General features: G+C 48.2%; 1 protein-coding gene across 10 annotated transcripts in view; it reads right to left on the bottom strand.

Moving 5' to 3' along the window:
- Positions 1–3,769: 3,769 nt before the first annotated feature.
- Positions 3,770–20,635, bottom strand: part of SORBS3 (sorbin and SH3 domain containing 3) — a 66,253-nt gene continuing 49,387 nt past the window's right edge. For 8 of the 10 annotated variants that reach the window (XM_081890910.1, XM_081890913.1, XM_081890912.1 and 5 more), the window contains 9 exons: positions 20,296–20,441; positions 19,033–19,118; positions 17,456–17,502; positions 16,709–16,823; positions 12,028–12,153; positions 9,497–10,006; positions 8,532–8,614; positions 7,596–7,702; positions 3,770–6,498 (listed from right to left, as the gene is read on the bottom strand). In XM_081890910.1, the coding sequence (XP_081747036.1) occupies positions 6,437–6,498; positions 7,596–7,702; positions 8,532–8,614; positions 9,497–10,006; positions 12,028–12,153; positions 16,709–16,823; positions 17,456–17,502; positions 19,033–19,118; positions 20,296–20,441 (1,282 nt within the window). In that variant the 3' untranslated portion in view covers positions 3,770–6,436. The remainder of the gene's footprint in view (positions 6,499–7,595; positions 7,703–8,531; positions 8,615–9,496; positions 10,007–12,027; positions 12,154–16,708; positions 16,824–17,455; positions 17,503–19,032; positions 19,119–20,295; positions 20,442–20,635) is intronic. The other 2 variants (XR_014163339.1, XM_081890908.1) reach the window with 2 other exon arrangements.

Raw genomic sequence — 20,635 nt, 5'->3', positions numbered from 1 at the left:
ATAGCCCCTTGCACTCAGTGGGGCTTGCTGCTGCTGTTGGCCTCTGCCTGTCCAGAGAGACGATGGAGTGCTCCTCCGGGGGTGAAGTCAAACTGCTGTGTCAGCAGCACCAGTGTGACCTCCTTGGGGCACAAGCCTGGGCCGTTGGTATGGGGGTCCTGGGCTGTCTCCCTCTCAGCCGTACTGATGGGTCCAAAAGAAATCAGAGCAATACATGTGGCACCCGCTGGACCGCAGGAGCTGCCAGAAGGAGGCAGACTTCCAAATCACAATGAATGAGCTCTTGCCTCACTGGCCTTGCAAAGAGATGGTCTTACATCTGGCCTTTCAACTTCAGCAAATTTTGAATTTGGTTTATGAGACTTTTGACACCATATTTTAGTTAAAAACAAGGGCACAGCTCAGGCCTATGCATTCTCTTGGGAGATGTAAGCCCCTTCAGTTCAACAGGACTTGGTCCCTCCCTAATAAAGGCACTGCAGCCTTAGAAAAACTGACCTGAAAGAGTGAAACCAGAATGGAGGCAGGGTGGGCAATGTCTTGCCTCTCCCACCAAATTTAATCACTTACTCCAATGATAGAATGTTTGCGCTATAAATGAAAGTGCAAATCTCACTGTGTCTCTTTGGTTCCACACTTTGTAATCCATTAAAGCTGAAGGAAACAGAATTGTCATGCATTAGAGAGGGCAAGAAGGGGAAACCTGCAGATTCAGTTCTTACAATTTAGCTCATTAAAAATGCTTAGACTAACAATATTTTAGTACCAGCTGACCTCTCTCATCTCCATATCTGAGGGAAGTATCTTGAACTGACTTTAGCAATCCTCTCTGCGAAGGCTTATTTACTAAAAACTTTTAAAAAGAAATAAATGTGTTGCATTTCAGCAAAATAATGGTACGAAAGCAAATATGCTTTTATTTCTCAGTGGGGCAGCACATGCTGCAGTGCAGATCCTAGGTTTGTTTGTTTATTTACGGAATATCAATTTTATATCTGATGAAATGGTTTTGCTGTTTTTGGAATTTGATTATTAGTTTTGCTGTTTTAGAGTTTGTTAAATTGATTTTAGTGTTTGCAGAACTTGTATTCTGTGTTTTCATTGAATCATAGAATCACAGAATTGGAAGAGACCACAAGGGCCATCGAGTCCAACCCCCTGCCAAGCAGGAAACACGATCAGAGCACTCCTGACATATGGTTGTCAAGCCTCTGCTTAAAGACCTCCAAAGAAGGAGACTCCACCACACTCCTTGGCAGCAAATTCCACTGTCGAACAGCTCTTACTGTCAGGAAGTTCTTCCTAATGTTTAGGTGGAATCTTCTTTCTTGTAGTTTGGATCCATTGCTCCGTGTCCGCTTCTCTGGAGCAGCAGAAAACAACCTTTCTCCCTCCTCTATGTGACATCCTTTTATATATTGGAACATGGCTATCATATCACCCCTTAACCTCCTCTTCTCCAGGCTAAACATGCCCAGCTCCCTTAGCCGTTCCTCATAAGGCATCATTTCCAGGCCTTTGACCATTTTGGTTGCCCTCCTCTGGACACGTTCCAGTTTGTCAGTGTCCTTCTTGAACTGTGGTGCCCAGAACTGGACACAGTACTCCAGGTGAGGTCTGACCAGAGCAGAATACAGTGGCACTATTACTTCCCTTGATCTAGATGCTATACTCCTATTGATGCAGCCCAGAATTGCATTGGCTTTTTTAGCTGCCACGTCACACTGCTGGCTCATGTCAAGTTTGTGGTCAACCAAGACTCCTAGATCCTTTTCACATGTACTGCTCTCAAGCCAAGTGTCACCATCTTGTATTTGTGCCTCTGATTTTTTTTTTTGGCCAAGTGCAATACTTTACATTTCTCCCTGTTAAAATTTATCTTGTTTGTTTTGGCCCAGTTCTCTAATCTGTCAAGGTCGTTTTGAAGTGTGATCCTGTCCTCTGGGGTGTTAGCCACCCCTCCCAGTTTGGTGTCATCTGCAAATTTGATCAGGATGCCCTTGAGTCCATCATCCAAGTTGTTGATAAAGATGTTGAATAAGACCGGGCCCAAGACAGAACCCTGTGGCACCCCACTAGTCACTCTTCTCCAGGATGAAGAGGAACCATTGATGAGCACCCTTTGGGTTCGGTCAGTCAGCCAGTTACAAATCCACTGAGTGGTAGCATAGTCAAGACCGCATTTTATTCCGCTTTTATTGTGTGCACCTGCTTTGGTGGCTTAATGATTTGAAATGGTCTATAAATGTGTTTAATAATAATTATTTATTATTTTTAAAGATTTATAAACCTCTCATATAAGTATCAGATAGTGTACAACCCCCAATCCCACAAAATAAGTATATATCTATTTGTTCACCATGACCAATATAGATAAAATACAATACCAATAGATGATCAATAATAATTTAAAGTATAAGGCAACAAAGTCTTAGGTGGATAAAAGTCCTAAGCATGTATCTAAAATAGTAGATTGTTGGTGGATTCCTTAACTTGAATGGCAATAAATTCCATATTAAGGATGACTTTAATCCTCGTCATCTTCAGGTAGGGCTGTAAGAAACCACTGCCTGAAACCCTTGGAAACTGTCAGCCAATGGCCTTAAGAAGTATGAGGCAGATTCCTGGGCGCTTTATTGTGTGTTACTGTTAGCACCCATCTGTCTTGAGAGAGAAGGGAGTGAAATATTTGTGAGGGGCAGGGAGAATATTGTCCTTCCCAAATGGCACCCTAGACGATGGCACCCTAGACAGCCCCTCTGCACAGGCAATATAAAAAACTGAAGGCATGTCCACAAAATAGGTTTGTGTCTGGAGCCAGAGAGAGGTCTTTTGTTTTGCCCTGAAGCCTAATTCCCTCTGTCTCTTGAGGTCAGTCAATAAACTCTGTAAAACCCTAAAGTGACTAAGGCTGGGAGGCAGCTGACAAAGACAGACCCAGCCAAGCTCAGGTATGTTGCTCAGCCTACCTGCGTGCTAATCTCTGTGTACACTTGACTACTGAAAAACAAGCATGTCATTCTGCTGTGGGCAGGGACATCTAGGGACAGAGACAGAAGATCAATGGGTTGTATCCAATGGTAGTCCTACTCAGGGTAGACCCATCAAAGTCAATGGGTGTGATAATCTAGATTCACTAAGCTCAGTGGGCTTACTCTAAGTAGAATTTTGTTGGCAACAACCCAATTGCATTCTCTCTCTCTCTCAACACTTTTATATACAGAGGAAGTATTTGCATCTCAGAGGCTTAAATTGCCATTTTTTGCTTTTACTGACCTGCTCATGTGCCTGCAACAGCAGCTTGATATGTACCATGTGGACATATCAAGCTAACAAAATAAAAGTGATGTGAAAATCTTCAGCTACGCAGTTTCTGCGCATCCAGTTATTGTTAAAGGAAGAGGTAACAGTAAAGGTAAAGGGACGCAGGTAGTGCTGTGGTCTAAAACCAAGGAGCCTCTTGGGCTTAGAATCATAGAATCATAGAGTTGGAAGAGACCACAAGGGCCATCGAGTCCAACCCCCTGCCAAGCAGGAAACACCATCAGAGCACTCCTGACATATGGTTGTCAAGCCTCTGCTTAAAGACCTCCAAAGAAGGAGACTCCACCACACTTCCCAAGGGACAGGGCTTCTAGAGTCAATTTGTCTACCTCCCACCTGTCAGGGCTCCCAAAATTAGCCATTTAAGATAGTGCTCTCTTGCTCTCTGCCTTTGTGGGATCTTCAGTCTGTGGACGCTTTAGAAACAACACAGCAAGAGCCACACTTGACTTTAGATCAGCGACATTTTATTGGCAGGAGAAGCTGTATAGGCAATAATATCAAGGACTCTCTTGTCCCAGAGCGAACCAGACAGCCACTCGCCTCCTCCAAGCCGACAGAGTTCAGTGGTGCTGTGCAGCGCAGGCACAACACATCTCCAAATCATGTGTCAGGTCAGGAGACCCAGTCTTATCCAAAACGCTAGATGAGGTTGTTTCAAATAGTGGTGGTTGGGGTTCCTCACAAGTTGTGAGAGAGAAGAGAGATGAGCTCTCCCACAAGAGGATTTGCAGTCTCTACCAAACTCCCCTTGCAAAAGTGCTGCTTCAAGGGAGTGATGGGTTGACAGCAGGGCTGCCCCCAACACTTTGCTGCTGGAGACAAACAAGATGCTGGTGCCCCCCCCTTCGTTCCACATACAGAAGCTGAATGGACCAGGTCCGTGTTTCAGTGAGGCACCTGAATCGCATTTTGAGGCTGTACACACTCCATACATTTAAGGCACATTTGAAGCACAGGGTCTCTTCCAACTCAATTCTATGATTCTGCCTCCCACCCCCCCCAAAGGATCCTGGAAACCAGCTTGTTAAAGGTGATGGGAATTGTAGCTTTTGAGGGGTAAACTATGGTTCCCATGATTTTTTTGGGGGGGGTGCTTTAAAGGTATGGTGTCTAAACTGCCTAAGACTGGCAAGAGGATCACATCCTGCCGAGTGCTCACCTGATGAAAGCAAGCTACTTTAGGGCAGGGTTATGGCACACACAGCTCCGATCCTATGAAGGGCATTGCTGAGCCCCTCCAGCCCCTGCCACCTGAGGCAGCTGCCTCACTGCCTCATGACAGGGAGGACCAGTGAACCTGGGCATGCGCCACAGTCCTTTGCTATGTGCTGGTTCTGTGGCATATGCTTCAAGGAAAGGCTTCCTTGAAGGTAACGAGTCTGGAAACCACTGAGCCAAGATGCTGAGTCTGAACCTGCAAGGTGCTGCTACCATGTTTCTTAAAAACAAAAGGCAGCCTCTGTTGTTTACCTAGAGCAGAGACTCAACTCCACCAGGGCTGGTCTTAACCTGCACATCTTCTCTCCATGGGTGGGACTCTCTCAACACCCCACTTGCACAGCTGTTCTGCTGCAGTGTGGAGGACAATTTTGTTAGGACTGTGCAAGAGGCTGCAGGAGACGTAGATGCCACAGTGTTCTTGGCCCAATACAATCCCCCATTGTCTCTTTCCTCTGTTTTTTTCTGCCTCACCAGCTGCATATCCCTAGAAGTTTGAGAACAGCTCAAGCTGCGGCTACTCTAGCCACTAGAGAATATCTTTAGACCTAGAAATCTCCCTCCGGTCTTGACCCTTGACTTTGGAGGTGAAAGGAGACTGCCAGAATGGAAAGTTCAAGGAGATTAAGGGCAGGATACAGGCAACATACAAACAGGCCCAGATTTCTCATGCCAGGATAGGAGTCCTGCGGCTCTCCAACGGTGTCTGGCTTTTGCTGCTGGGGGCAGGAATGAGATGCATCTTCAGAGAGGAGCTGTGGACAATGGGCACTTATGCAAAAGCAGTAACCACCGCTGCTTCTTAGTTGGGGTCAATTAGCACAGATGTCAGTAACCGTAACAGGACTGAATTCTCCCCTTCACTTCCTTCCTTTGACCCCCAACAATTGTATCAATATTAAACCCTTTGTAGCAGGTGCTCAAAATTAGGCGAGGAGGAGGATGAAGATGAACTGCAAGTAAAGACAGAGAGTTTAGGCTAAAGGAATGCTCAAAGTGTGCTCTAGCTGCAGAGTAGCCCTAGGAATCTGCTAACTCTCCAAGTGATCACATCTTTTAGTTTAACACAAGCAAGATAGTGAATCCACTCACAGGAATGATTGGAAGTTATTTTGATCAAAGTTCTAAATGAATCCTTTAGATGGAGAGACCATTTAGATGGACCTCCAGCAGCCAAAGCCTTTGAGGGAAGATGGGCAGGGTACAAAAATGTTACTACTGGTGGCCTTGCATACACTTGGTGGAGCAGCCTCCTCTAGGCAGGGGCCATGGATTCCCATGGAACACAGAGAAGGTTGAGAGCGCCGTCACCTCTTCAGTTGTGGTGGGACATTGGTTACAGAGTCTGCAGAACACCACGGGAGTGTTTGTGGTCCATTGCAAGGAAGCAGGATCTTTCTGGAGATTTGATGCAGGGCAATCACAGGGTCCCAATCCTATCTCCACCTTGCACTGCTGCTATGAGAGCTGGTAGAAGGTCTGGCACTCCCAGATTTGCCCACCAAGAGGAAACTCAGTTGGGCCACAGCAAGCAAAGAGCCCAGGAGGTTATCTGCATTGTCTGCTTAGCCTGAGTCTCTTGCTTGTCACAGAAAGGCTTGAAATGATGATGCTTCATAAATACTGGAGGGTGGGGGAAATAAGAGTGAGATCACCCTGTAGAAGGAAGCCAAGACACAGAAGTGAAAGGCGGTGGTCAAGGAACAGAGAACTCCAGGGTACAAGCAGCAAGACCTTCCTTGAAGAGAGCTTGGGCTCCAGGCTGGCTCTCACACGACCACCTCTTTTTGCTCCTTGTCTACAGATTGTGGGGCATCTTTCCAAGGAAACCGGATACAAGAGCAGCAGATTCAGTTTCCACTTGGCACACAAGGGGTTGGTCGAGGAGCAGTCACACAGGGGCAACATAATTCCCAGGGAAAGTGCCAAATTTATGTGTTCTCCTAGAGACACCTAAGGTACAAACAAAAGCAAAACAAGAATCCCTGATGACGGAAAGAGGCTCAAGGTTGCCCACCCTGCAGTAGAAAGTTTCCCCAGTAGTGTCCTGAAAAAACCTTTTGAAATAAATATTGGCCTCTAAGGAAGCACTAATTCACTCTTCACTCTGAAGCACCAGCTTTTTTGGCCACAGTTATGTCCTTCCACATCCTGTTTTGGGGGCCTCTCCAGAACTTTTGGCTCTATTGCAGCTACTCAAGAGCATGATCTGGAGGGTAATGATTCTACATCACCCACACCATGCTGGACTATTCAATGGGTGAACACAGGGGGAAATGAAGGGACCTTAGTTCCAATGTACTTTTTGCCGTTTCTAGGCTCCAATTAAAACATGGGCATGTGGGCAGTGACCAATGCCAGGTAAAAAGTTTGCATCATAGAGGGTAGAGTGTCATACTCTACAGGTATCACATTCCTGCAAGCCAAATGCCAAGTTTGATACTTGAGCCTGAGGTCTGTCTGATACGGATACTCTGGCATGGCTTGCGCATCATGGCAAGACAAAGTATGGATTACCATGACCTGACAAATGTGCTGGCTCCCAGAGAGCGCTGGCACCCACTTTGCTCTTCCCTGGGCACACGATGGCAGGGAAGCCAAGGTTAGGCTTAGCATATTGTCCAAACTTGGGATCACAGTTAAAATCTCTCCTTCTTGACCATGACCTGTAACCATAGGATAAACCTTGGCTACAGATTGTGGTTAAGAAGGAGAGAACTGAGCAAAGATGCCAGATTTGGATGACATGCCTTAGAAGCCAAACCTTGGCTTCCATGCGGTGATGGGCTGACCTCAAAAGCCCAAAGAGGAGCGGAGCTGCTGTGGTTCCCTCCTTGGCAGCCAGCACCTCACACGAAGCCTGGCATGCAAAAGCAGCCGGTGTCACGACAGCCTGTTCCTAAGGCTATTGGTGGCCAGGGTGGGAGGGAAAGGAGACCTGCAAGGCCATAACAAAGGCCCCAGAAAAGCAGCATACAGCCCAGCCCACTTTCCAGTGCTAGGATGGTACAGTCCTCCCCCGTCCCATACATTATAGTGCCAAGACACACCCACAAACCAGCCATCATCACATTGCTGCATGACATCCACTTGGTCCCCTTCATGAAGTTCCAGCTCATCCTCATTCTGGGGTCTGTACTGATAGAGAGCCTGGTATCTGAAAAACAGAAGCCACTTCGTGAGCCCACTTCCTTCCTGATTTATTTAAGTGAAAGCACAGCCTGGTGTAATGTTGGCCTTGAGCTGGGAAACCAGGGTTCAAATCCCTCCTCAGCCAGGAAGTTCCCTGGCTGACCTGGGAGCCAGTCACCAACTCTCAGCCTACCTGACGTCACAGGGCTGTTGTGAGGATAAAACATGGAGGGAGGGGGAGGGAAAACAAGGCATGCCACCTTGAGCTCGGGGGGGGGGGGGAATAATCATAAATTAAATACAAATAAATAAAAGATGTGTATTTTTTTAAAAAAAGAAATGTGCCTCAAACAGTAAACACTTCAAAAAGCAAATCAAAGAAGAAGGAGAGGACATTTTTCTTTCCCATTTCCACTCTGCAGGCTGTGTGGATCAGAGCCAGTGAACTGTGCTTTGCACATGGAAAAGGAATGTGCCGAGGCAAACACTCTGGGCTGCCCTCCACCCCATCGCCTTCCCTCCTGACTGGGGGGCGGGGAGTGCTGCCGCTAGGAGATGCTGAGTTGTCTCTGTCTTCTCCAGCAGGAGTTTGCAACGCTTGGAAAGGCCAGCCAAGGCACAGGTAGAGCAGCCAGAGGCTTCCTCATGCGCTGTGCGAGCCCCTCTGAAAAAGGGCCTTGTTCCAAGCCACAGTCCAGACGCTGCCCTGGCTGGCACCCCAGGGGGCAGCCAGCCCTCCCCACGGGTCACTGCACAGGGAGGGAGGGGCTTGGCCAGCCGCCAGGCGGAGCAGCAAAACTCCCCACCCCACCCCCGCCTTGCACTTCCCAGCCCTCGTCACCAGCCTCACTTACAGGGTCCAGTGCGCACTGGAGGGGGGGGCACATGAAGAGACGTGTCCAGGGCTGCGTGGATGGGAAGCTCCAGGAGCAGCTGCCTGTGGAGAAAGGAAGGGGGAAAGGGGAAGCCGTGGGGAGGACAGAGCTGGGGGGGGGGCAATGGCACCATGTCCTGAGCCCTTGGGCAGGAAGTGCCATTAATCTAAGGCTAATGGAAGTAAAATGGGGACACGCTGCCTCTTAGGCATGGAGACAGGGAGGAAGGGACTGCACCTGGAGACCTTAAGCAAACTTAGGAACTATAATGCCTTTAGTCTGCTGCAGAAGCACTACAGAGAAGCTGAGAAACACCTGGGCTAGATTATGTTACTGTTCGGTGGATTTGTAGCGGGTGGATTGAGCCCCAAGACATGGGGCAGACATGGAACTTCAAAGTGCTGGTGGCTGAGTGAAGGCCACAGCCATGAGGGTCTGTAGGAATGGAGACAGAATATTACCATCTCTCTAGCTTACATTTTTCATTTTAACACAGAAAGTGGAATCTTTGCCCTTAAAGATCAGTTTTTTGAGGACAGATGTTTTTTCTGCTTCCTCTAAAACAGAAGTGCATTTGCCCTCTCTGACATCCCTTCTCAGGCCTTCACAGCAGCACCCTTGGGAGCTGAAGCCCTAGCACCTTGGCAGGGCTTACCAGCACCAACGCCTGTCCTGGGTCTCTGGCCACCATTTTAGTTTCCCACAATGCCTGGATTGGTGCTACATTGGCGGGGTGTGTGGGTGGGGTGGGGGGAATCTCAATGGCTGCCTGCCACTGTCAAGGCCACGTTCGCTCATGACTGAGTGTCCACTGACATAGGAGGCCCATTGCAAAGCTGGTCCGGGGTCTTCAAACTGCTTGCAAAGCAAGGATATGGTGGGTACCTACCACTGTAGGTGGGGGGCAAGGAAAGGAGAATTGAGGGGAGCAGCCAGGGCCTCACCTGTGGTGGGAAGACGGCTCGTGGAGCCAAGGTGGGGGCAGCAGGCTGCTCAGGCTCCTGAATCTGGAAGGATGAGGCTGGCGATGGGCTGCTGCTGGATGTTTTGACAGGGCTCTGGCTGTGGGGACTGAAGGAGGTGGCTCTGGCTGTGCTCTGGGGCCTGCGGGGCACAGCCTCTGGGTGCTCAAACTTCGGGGATGCAGGGAAAGTGAATCCTGAGTGGCTCGAGGAGGAGGAATGCAGCACATCTGTGGCCAGGGAGCCCCGCAGGCCCAACGGGGAGGTGTTGAGCTGCCCCCTGCTGCTCAGGCCGGGGGAGTGTGGCTGGGACGGGGAGCCAGAAGGGGCCCGCAGGCCTGGAGAGGAAGGAAACTCCTCCGAGTTCTTCACTCTTGGCTCCTTCACCACCTGCACGTAGCTGGCTGGGAAAATGCCCTGGCGGTTGGTGCCAGAGATGCGGCCCTCGTACCAGTTTCCGTCCACCCTGCGAAGCAGGCAGATGCGCTCGCCCTGGAAAGGAGGAGAAGGAAAGATCAGCACAAGGAAGCTCCTAAGGCTGACTAATTGGCCTGATTAAGAGATTTCACAGAAATGTAGTGCTGGAGGAGACCTCAAGGGTCATCTAGTCCAACCCCCTGCAATGCAGGAATTCCAGCTGAAGAATTTCTGACAGGTGGTCGTTTCCTGCACTTTTACAAGAGGCTAATTTAAAGCTGGAGCCTGACAGACCCACAAGCTCTTCCAGCCCAAGCATTTGCTGTTCTGCTCCACTCCTCTGTCCTGTTTGGTACCTTGAAAGGTTTAGCAACACCACCACCAGATAGTCCTTCCTATGATCATCATACAGGTGATAAATATCTATCTATATCCCACCTGTTCTCCGTGGAGCATGCACACCCCCATTTTATTGCCAAGGCTGAGAGAGAGTGCCTGGCCCAGAAAGCTTCAAGGCTGAGAGGGGATGTGAAAGCTGCTCTCTCCAGTCCTAGTCTGACACTCTGACCAACACACCACATGGCCTCTTAAACCTAGGACTCTTTCTTGCAGCTGGTGACATTACGGGCTGGGAGGCACACTCTGGACAGGCTACATGGAGTGGTTAAGAGGTTGTGAAACCCACACGTAGAATATCACACAATAAGCATATGCACCTATACTGTTGCTTTCCTGTGCAATGCTTGCTAGGAGATCACAATTGGTTGGTCTTCCCTGCAAGTGTACACAGCCACTACAGTCAAACCCCTCACCAGTGATTTTACACATTGCAATCTGCACCCAACTTTCATGTAGGTTTATGCACCACAGAAGCGTTTGCCCCCAAAGGAACTTCCTGGTGCATCAAAGGGATCTGATCATGTGACACAGGTAATTCCAGGTCTTCAGGGCTCCCAGCTTTTCCTAGAAAGTAAAGGTCACCCACGATCCTGCTGGGAATGTACTGCTTAACAGATAAAGGTATGCTGAGAATGGAAACTTCAGAGCTATGCTAAGTCCAAACTGGGCAGTGCTGGTGGTCTGTCGGGAGGAAGCTGCCAAATTTCCTCTAGCACCCAGTAGGTTGTCAGAGGACCTAGCTCAATTTCATAGCTCAGTCCAGCAACAACAAAACTGACTTTATCATTGGCTGAACCAGCATCCAGCTGAAATTACGAAAAACTAGGTCTAACATTGGGGGAGGGGGAATCATATTCGGAAGTCCGTATTTTTACAAGGTTTCTCCTTGTGATACCTTATTTGCCAATCAATGCAAAATTTTGGCTTCTCTGCGAAATAGATGTTTCTTTTTGTAAAAACAACAAGTTTCTAGTCCTTATTGAGTGTGACACAGTTCAGGCAGCATCCATAAAAAATCCTGTATTTAGGAACAGCACATCTCAGATCTTCAGTGACCTCCATCTTACCTTGCTTCCAGCCAAGAGTCTTAATGCCACCAAATTAAGCACCAACTCCAAAAAAAGGGTCAGAACAAAGTCTGTAAATTATGTAAAATCTAATTCACATTCAAGCAAGCTATACAAAATGTTCTTTGTCTAGTTTATCTTTCGTGCAGAACTCCCAGAAGTTTTCTGGGGATGTGGACGGGGTTTGGTGGGAGTGAGTCAGCAACAGCAAGCAGAATATTAATAGCCCAGTCAGGGCCGGCTCTGCTGTTAGACAAGATGGAGGTGGTCTGCCTGTGAAAACAGATTTGGGGGTTTACCATGAAAAGGGGCACTGAAATTGTCAATTTATTGCATTTTTATTACATTTTTCATCACCATGGGAGATGCCGTTTGGATCTTCTGCCCGAGGCACTAAAATGTCACTGGCTGTCTTGGAGCTCAGTTTTATGAGAAGCAGAAACAGACAATTGAACATCTGTTAGAGAGGAATGAGCTGGCCTGCAGCCCACGAGGCGGGGGGGGGGGGCAGCAGGCTCTGGCCCCCTTTGCCCCTGGCCCCATCCTGAGCTGGAATTCCTCTCTCTGCCCATCTTTGGGCTTCCCACTCCCACCCTCACCCAACCCCCATTCTTTTGCTTCGTTTTGTACCTTCCGAAATGACAGCTCCACTGCCAGGTCACCCTTGAAGTTGTACTGAGCTACTGCTTCTCCATATTCCAGGACTTGGATGGTGGGGGATTTGATCGGCTTGGGGATTTCTGTTGGAGGCAGGACCTATTGGGAAGACAAGCAGTGGCATGGCACAAGTGGTTCTGGATTCAGTCCTGCTCTGCAAATAAGCCCACACAAGTTACTAGTCTGTAAGATTTTACCAGTCTCCTAGGGCAGTGTTTCCCAACCTTTTTTGGGCAAAGGCACACTTGTTTGATGAAAAAAATCTCGAGGCACACCACCATTACAGCCCCGTGATGTCAGCGCGCAGCGTCACGCCGGGAGGGACGCACGAAAGTGTAACTTTCAATTTTTCCCCCTCCCCCTTGCAGGGGAACCTCCAAGCTTTGGGGGTGGGGGGTGGGGGTGGGGAGGAGGCAGCAAAGCGAGGGACTGAGGGACTCCTCCAACGACAAGGGTTGGGGAAGAAGAGAAAGGGCTATTCCGCTCCAGTCACGGGAGGGGAATATGTACTGGCCCAACTGGTGTGCGGTCTTCGGAAAGCGGGGTGCGGGAAGGAAGCCTAGGCTCGGGGTCCACCGACCTCGGCGGAGAAAGGCAACAACCGGAGCCGATTACGAGCCGGCATGTGCGTGCAGCGGCTGGCCTCAAGCTCGGGAAGCTGCGCGCGGCGATGTTGACGCGGGGCGTGCGAGAGCTTGGGGGCGGGGCGGGAGAGAGAGAGAAAGAGTTGGCAGCACCAGGCGCTGTTACTTATTGCGCTGCGGACGCTGCCAGCAACTGCGGTGGTTGTGCGGCGGCCGCCGCCGCAGAACATCCTCGTCAGTCAGCTGAGCTGCCTGGCGGCGTAGGGAGCCGAGGGGCGGTTCTTCCTTTCTGAAGGAGCTGAGGGTGGGGGTCCTCCGGCACCTTCGGTGAAACGGCGCCAGCCCAGAGCGCTTCTAGGAGGCTGCCTTTGTGCGCGACGTAAAGCCCTCTTTCCCTCCCTCCAGCCCCGTGTCACATGTGGAAAAGGGGGCTGGATCCAGTGACGCAACTCGGAAAACTGTTAGGGAAGCCAGAGCAGGAAAGTGAGTGGGAGGCGGCATCGCCGCTTTAACCCACGTTTCCTTTTTGAAAGAGAAACCAGTGTTTCCCAACCTTTTTTGGACTCGCTCGCGGCACACCAGGCAACATCTCGCGGCACACTAGTGTGCCGCGGAACACCGGTTGGGAAACACTGTCCTAGGGGCTGCAGAGAAGGGACCGAGTGGTCCTTTCCTCCGTCTCCAGCAATTTGCTGCATGTTGTGCTGTTTGCCTTAAGTCCAGGGGTCAAGTGTGGCTGTCCAGGTCTCTCTCTCTCTCTGGCCTTTGGGACTCACCTCAGGCCACACCCCTCACTGACTTGCTTTGTACCCTTTCTTGAATGTCTTTAACTGCCTAGAATGTGTCCCTGAACTCTGATAATGCATCTTGCTTGCCTCGAAAGAGGACTGTGTGTGTGTGTGTGTGTGTGTGTGTGTGTGACTACATGTAGGAACTAGCCTAATGCACAGGGGGAGAGTTAACGTCTATCATTCTGCCCTTGTTCTGCTTTTGGTCCTGCCCACCACTCCCCTGTAGCCCAGAAAGAAATGTTCCTCTTGGCCTAAAAAAGCTTCCCCACCCCTGCTGTTTGAAGCAGGGGGGCCTCTCTCCCCCCATCAGCCTGTGCTGGGTGTAGAAGAGGGAAGGAGCGCCTTGCCCCTCCCTCCACTGGCCCACTCCTTGGCGTGCCTGGAATTCCACGGCCTCTGCATGAATCCCGTGCCAACATTTCATTCATTCATCTATTCAGTCAGTTAAGCCAAAGTCATTACAAAATATAAAATACCGTATTTTTCGCCCTATAGGACACACCGTCCCATAAGGTGTACCTAGTTTTTTGGGGGGGAAATAAAGGGGGGGAAATTATTTTTCCCCCAGGCGCGGGGCTGGGGCGGGGGAAGCCCGAGCTTCCCCCGATCCCAGCCCCCAGAACAGGCAACTCTCCGCAAGCCATGGGAGCCCAGGGCAGGGCTCCCGCGGCTTGCGGAGAGGTGCGCGAAGTCTGGGCGCGCTGAGCTCAGCGTGCCCAGCCTTCGTCATGCAGGCAACTCTCTGCAAGCAGCGGGAGCCCGGCGCGGGCTCCCACGTCTTGCGGAGATCTGCGGGAAGCCTGGAGAGCAAGAGGGGTCGGTGCGCACCGACCCCTCTCACTCTCCAGGCTTCAGCGAAAGCCTGCATTCACCCCATAGGACGCACACACATTTCCCCTTCATTTTGGGAGGGGAAAAAGTGCGTCCTATGGGGCGAAAAATACGGTACATAAAACAAAATAAAGTACATTACACAATTAAAATAATTATTAAAGCCAGACATTCTGTCAGGTAAGAGTTTGTTCCCCTGAAGAATCTAACTTATCCTCCTCACAGACATTTCTCCTTAAACCTGCTGCTCTAAAGGCACAACAGGCCCCTTTCTCAAAGGTGTAGGGAGATCTGTTTCTTAATACAGTGGTACCTCGGGTTTAGTACTTAATTCATTCCGGAGGTCCGTTCTTAACATGAAACTGTTCTTAACCTGAAACACCACTTTAGCTAATGGGGCCTCTTGCTGCTGCTGCGCTGCCGGAGCACGATTTCTGTACTCATCCTGAAGCAAAGTTCTTAACCTGAAGCACTATTTCTGGGTTAGCGGAGTCTGTAACCTGAAGCGTATGTAACCTGAAGCATATGTAACCCGAGGTACCACTGTAAAAGTTAACTGAATACCCCACTGGGAGATTTACATCTTTAAACAAGGCTGCTCCTAAGTCCTCATGGATTGGGCAAACCAGCAGGTAGTGAGTGCATATCCTCAGGCACACAACCTCCTATAGCGTTCTTCAGCTACGGCACAGCCTGGAGCCCCAGGGCTACAAATAGGATATCTGCAATGCAGGTTGCAGAGTGAGGGCAAGGCATCTGAATGGGTGGTCTGGCATACAAAGGGGCACATTTGGACAGACAGGCAGAAGTGCAATCAGCACAAAAATCATGCTTTAAAATATGAGATTTCATGTGATGAGATGCTATCTCAAAGTCTAATGAACTCAGACTGTCCAAAGAAAGGCCATACTTATCAATAACTGGTGGCATTTCCTGATTCCAATGGAATGGCTAAGACTCAACATCTCATTGAAAGTAGAAAGTACTAAAATGGGCCCTATCCCCTTTTTAAATTTTTAGTCAAGGAGATGCACGCTGGCCTTCACTGAACAAACTGAGAATGAAAGACTCAGTTGCCTTGGGCAGCTCAGAAATGGCACAAAGATATTTATTCTAGCTTTTTTCCAAATTCATTTTTTGAAGAGATCCCCATATTTGTGTGCCATAACAGATGTGTGGGATGACTTTGGCTTCCCAAACACATGCAAATAAGTGAATTCCAAGTCTTCCATCACTGGACTTGACATCAGAACAAGGAATAGATCACAGACCCCCTCCATGGCTTACATTCAGTGAGTCAAAACAGAAAAGGCTAATACTGGCAAGTGTGCTGTGTAAGGAGCAAAACCAGATGCTCCTCCCCAAATTCTAGGAGCCCCAGAAGCAGGTTGAAGCACATGACTGCTCAGATGCTTTCTCCATAGGAGTGAATGGCTACTACCTAAAGGAAAATTAAGTGGTGCATCTGAAGATACAATTACTGTGGAAACAAAGACTCTCTCTTCCCCTAACACTGTGTGGGGCCCAACCTTCACCCCACCCCACCAGGGGGTGGGAATACTCTGTGCCCCACTCTAGTACTCGTTGTCCTCCCCACCCCAAATGTTTGTTAGTTTATATTAATAGTGGCCTTCAAAAAGGTACACATGGCAGTTGAATTCTACAGATTATCTGTGTCCTGTATGAAAACACTGTTCCTTTGCTTTGAAACACTCTGCCTGTTATTTTTCTTTTTATATATCCACTTCTTGCAGGATGCTACAGGGGGGCCACCTCTCTTCCTTCCTTCTAAGCTTAGCGCAAAACCTCCACTATTACAAAGCTCTTGGCTTAACCCCTTAGTCCTCATTGCCCAACTCAAGGGACGGCTGCTCCATGCCAGAGCCCATGCTTTGCCCTCAAAAGGTTCAATCCTCCAAGTATCTCCAGATCCAGCCGGGAAAGACTCCCACGGCCACACTGGAGAGTCACTGTCAGACAACACAGATGAGGGGGATCAAAGTATTCAGAGCAGCACTGGTTCACTTTGTCCCTTGTGAATCTCCCTCCCTTTGTTGCCCTCTTCCCCCTGCCATAGCTGCTTGAATTTAGGCTGTAAGCTGCTTGGGGCAGGGACCTGGCATTTGTTTGTGTTACTCTATAAACCACCTTATGCACTGATAGTGCTATGTTAATACCCAGAAAACTGGAACTCTTGTTAGTGATCCTATTATTATTATTATCATCATTATTATTAGCAAAATAATGGGACCGAAACAAAAATAGAGGACATTTTTGCTGCACATGAGACCCTCTCCCACTACCACTAACCTTGCCTGTATCTAAAAGCAGATGGAGGTCCAGATTGCTAAAAAAAATCTGCTATCTCCCTTCTCTTCTACATACTGAACAAAAATGTATTCAGTTTATCAAATGAAGCCTTCTCCTGGAATAGCAAGGTATACTTACCTCCACATAGTTGGTGGGGAAAATGCCCACCCTGCCATGGTGTTCTCCTTCCAGCCAGTTTCTATCCACTTCTTTGTGAATGTAGACAATGTCACCCTTCTGCAAAGTCAGTTCCCTGAAAAATCAAATGGCAACGTCCCACTGTCAGAGATGCATCATGGACCTCCATTAGGAATATTCTCTCCTTAAAGTTGCTCATTTCAATTGGACAAATTGCCTCCTCTTCGATTGCTGACACCAACTCTTTACAGAGAGAGGATACGGATCAGGAGGCGAACTCGTGAAACAGCACACCTGCCCTTTGCAGCTCACAACGCCACTTCTCTCTCCCACTTCAAATCTGTCCTCAGATCCCACTCTTCTCATAAGCCCTTTGACTTAAATTTATTCCCACCTGAAATTAAGCCTTAGGGAAACAAAAGAAACAAAAACCTAAGAACATGAAACTGCACCTGATCATGTTCATTGTTTGCCTCAGCCTTTCCGCCTTCCTTTTGTCTCTCTTCGGTTGTCTTTTGGTGTCAGGTTTCCCAGGGCAGAGCCCTGACTTTCTTTGCTAGCAGAGGGTTTTTGGACCCTCAACCTCAGCCAGCAAACGGTCAAGAACATCGGAAGGGCCACAGGTTCCCCAACTCTGATGCTAATGGTGCTGCATTAATTAACAATGATGACTAAAAATCATAATGAGGATGCCAAGTGACCCAAGCATTGTGTGAATGCCAAAAGGTTACCAGTATTGCGACTCACTTTGGCGACTCTGCCTGGAAGTCAAATTTGAGCCGAGCAGCTTTCATCTGGAAAGAGGAGAAAACTATTTAAAAGGAGACATGGAGTTAAAAGATGCAATTCAAAGCCATCAGGTTTTAAAAGGGAACCTGGGCATCTTGCCAGCACAACACAAAACCAAGTGAATAATGGCATTGAAAATCTCTGGCCTGAATCACGAGTGCCAGAAGTGAACAAGACTCACTAAGCCACAGGCAACCCTTGGAGTAAAAACAAAACGAGGCTCACATGGATGAAAAAAAAAGCACATTTAGTCACTTTTTGTATGGGTTTAATTCATGCACTCCTACACCCTTCCTTTCTCTTTAAGAGCATGCAAACATTCCCAGCTAGAGAGGATTTGTCCTGACCAAATTCCTGCAAAAGATTCCCGGATTCTCTTCCATTGTGCCTCACTTACAGAAAGGAACGAGTCCTATCAAGGGTGGACAGCTGGACTGGCCCTAAACTGGTAATTGCCAGAAAGCCCCACAAGACTGGGGTGCACAATCCTCTTTAAAGTAAAGCCTGCTGCATTCGTCCCTCATCAATTCAATTTTGCTCTTAGTGGGAGAAGAACAGAAGTTGCAGCAGACTAATGATTTACTGACCCAAACCAACCATTTGTATGAATATGGCCCATTGCTCAGAGCAGCAGAATATGCTACAAGGAAAACAAAGTTCTGTTTTGTTTTTATAGTAACTATTTATTTTGTGCTTCTATCCTGTATTTTTATATGTGGATGAAGGGCAGGTTATAAAATGTAATATTAATGATGATGACGATGATGATGATGTTTAACATTTTACACTAAGATGACATAGGAGCTAACATTTTAAGATATTTAATAATATTTTAAGTGGTTGTATCCAATTTGGCACTACGTTACAAGTCACTTAGAGGTATGCTTGTTTCCCTGGCAAAATATTTTGCACCAACAGAATAAGGAGGTTGCTGATAACTTTGTTGTGCAACGTGTTCCTGATAGTGCAGCTGTTGTACAGAGAACATTGGGCACAGCTCATTATGTTTAAGAAATTTAGCCTGGTTTGAGGGAAAATTGGACCATAAAAGTAGCTATATATACATTACAATTTCCTAATCGTACAGTGGTACCTCGGGTAAAGTACTTAATTCGTTCCGGAGGTCCGTTCTTAACCTGAAACTGTTCTTAACCTGAAGCACCACTTTAGCTAATGGGGCCACGCCATTTCTGTTCTCATCCTGAAGAGGAGTTCTTAACCCGAGGTACTATTTCTGGGTTAGCGGAGTCTGTAACCTGAAGGGTATGTAACCCGAGGTACCACTGTATTATAATAGTTCCAATGGTCAAAGTTTCCAGCAAGAAATATTGGGAATTGATTGTAGCATGGAGAAGATTATCTGCTACAGTGTCTGAAAGGCTCTCACAGAACTGCAACTCGCAGGGCTTCCCCAGAGATGGAATATGTGCTAAATGAATTTATGTCTAGTGCAAAGATGTCCAATGATAAACCCAGTCCAGGTGTGTAAACAAAACCCGTCATCCATCTCCTCTAGGGTGGAAGCCACATCTCACCTTCTTCTCATCTCTCTTTGGGGGACTGTCCAAGACAATTTCTGAAGAATCAAGAAAGGGGCTTATCCCCACAAGTCTCAGAGGATCTGTGTGAAAAGAACGAGACAACAGCTGGATAACAGTGTTCCCCACAAAGGAATGCTCACATATATTCAGAGGACTGCGGTGGTCAAAGTCAGAAGAAAAGGCAGAACTTAACTTGAACCATAGCACACTTCTGGAAGTCAAAATTCAAGGTTAGGCCTCAGAACATGGCAAGCAGCTGTGAGATAGCTAGAGATGAGTACGTCTAGGCATGTGCAGAGTGTTTTGCCTTCACGACTGAATCACTAAATCTAGTCTGCATGCACTCGGGATAAAGAGAAAGGCTACTGGGCAAGCTAGCCTCACATTCCTCTCAGTATGAATCTGGCCCTAGGCAGTAGAACAGCTGCCATCAGCCATAACTAAGATACATTTCCAACACAAACTAAGGATTTCAAACCAAATGTTTGTAGACTTGGGTGCATCTTATTAGCAAGGGGTATTAGCAAGCCAGGCCTTGGTGAGTGGGTGGGTTGGGCATCATGGTGGAAAAAAGGAGGAATTGGTATTACTCTTAGTTCTGTTACATATTTAGGTGGTTCACTTCCCACATATACATCTCTGAGCAGATTCAAACATTTGTGAGAGGGCATGCGGCTCAGATAGTTCTCTTAGGACCAACCACTTCATAATGAAGATAGAAGATGTGGGTGTCTAAGGTTTTTTAAAAACCAAATTTCCCTACATGTAGAAATCTAGCATCTCTGAAAGGAGGGTTCTAGATGAGCCTTCTCCTTGATATGCTACCTTTCCAGCTGCAGGGAGTTGTTGAATATGGGAAGCTTTCAAGGATGCAGTTCCTACTTACATTCTGACATGGAGTATATGTTCCCCCTGCCACAATGCTTGAACCACCTCAGTTCCTCGTTCAATGGCACAGCAATAAGGGCGCACCTGCACAGCGCTCGTTGTGTGCAAACATACAGAGTGCCCCCAATGCCCACAATTCCATACTCAGAGAGGGGCTTTAGCTCTCACAGATCCCCCCACTCACAGTGACAACGGCTGCTCTGATCTGGACAATAAGCATCCTGCTTTAGGAGCCAGAGCATCCCTTAGGAAGGTACACCTGCATTTTCCAAGCAAACAAGAACATCTCCACCATCAGAAGAACTTCCGTAAGTCTCTTTGAAGTTTTGCTAGTTCCCATAAGGAGCACATGCAAATTCGGAGCCATACCATTCCTGGGTGGAGAGCTGTTCCAGTTATTCCTGGCAACGCCTGGGCTTCCTTTCTCCATTCTAGGGCTGGCTGGTAAGTGGCCCTGAGCCACAGAGAGGCTTTGTCCTGTGGAAGGATAGGCGCTGCGGTCAGGCAGGGGGCTGCTGGGTTGGAAAAAACGGAGGTACAGTGAGAGAGAGCGCATGGCTGAGCAAATGGGGTTGTTGGAAATGGACCCGGGAGATCATTCCTTCAGCTGAGGCTCTTGGACAAATCATTCTGTTCTCATGCTAGCACAGCATTTCTCTCACATTTTGAACTCAAGCAACCTTGCAAACTTGATCCACCTCCTGCGATC

The sequence above is a fragment of the Podarcis melisellensis genome (genome assembly GCF_964234715.1).
Source record: "Podarcis melisellensis genome assembly, chromosome: 15".
Lineage (NCBI taxonomy): Eukaryota > Metazoa > Chordata > Lepidosauria > Squamata > Lacertidae > Podarcis > Podarcis melisellensis.
This window is presented reverse-complemented; position numbering and strand designations above follow the sequence as displayed.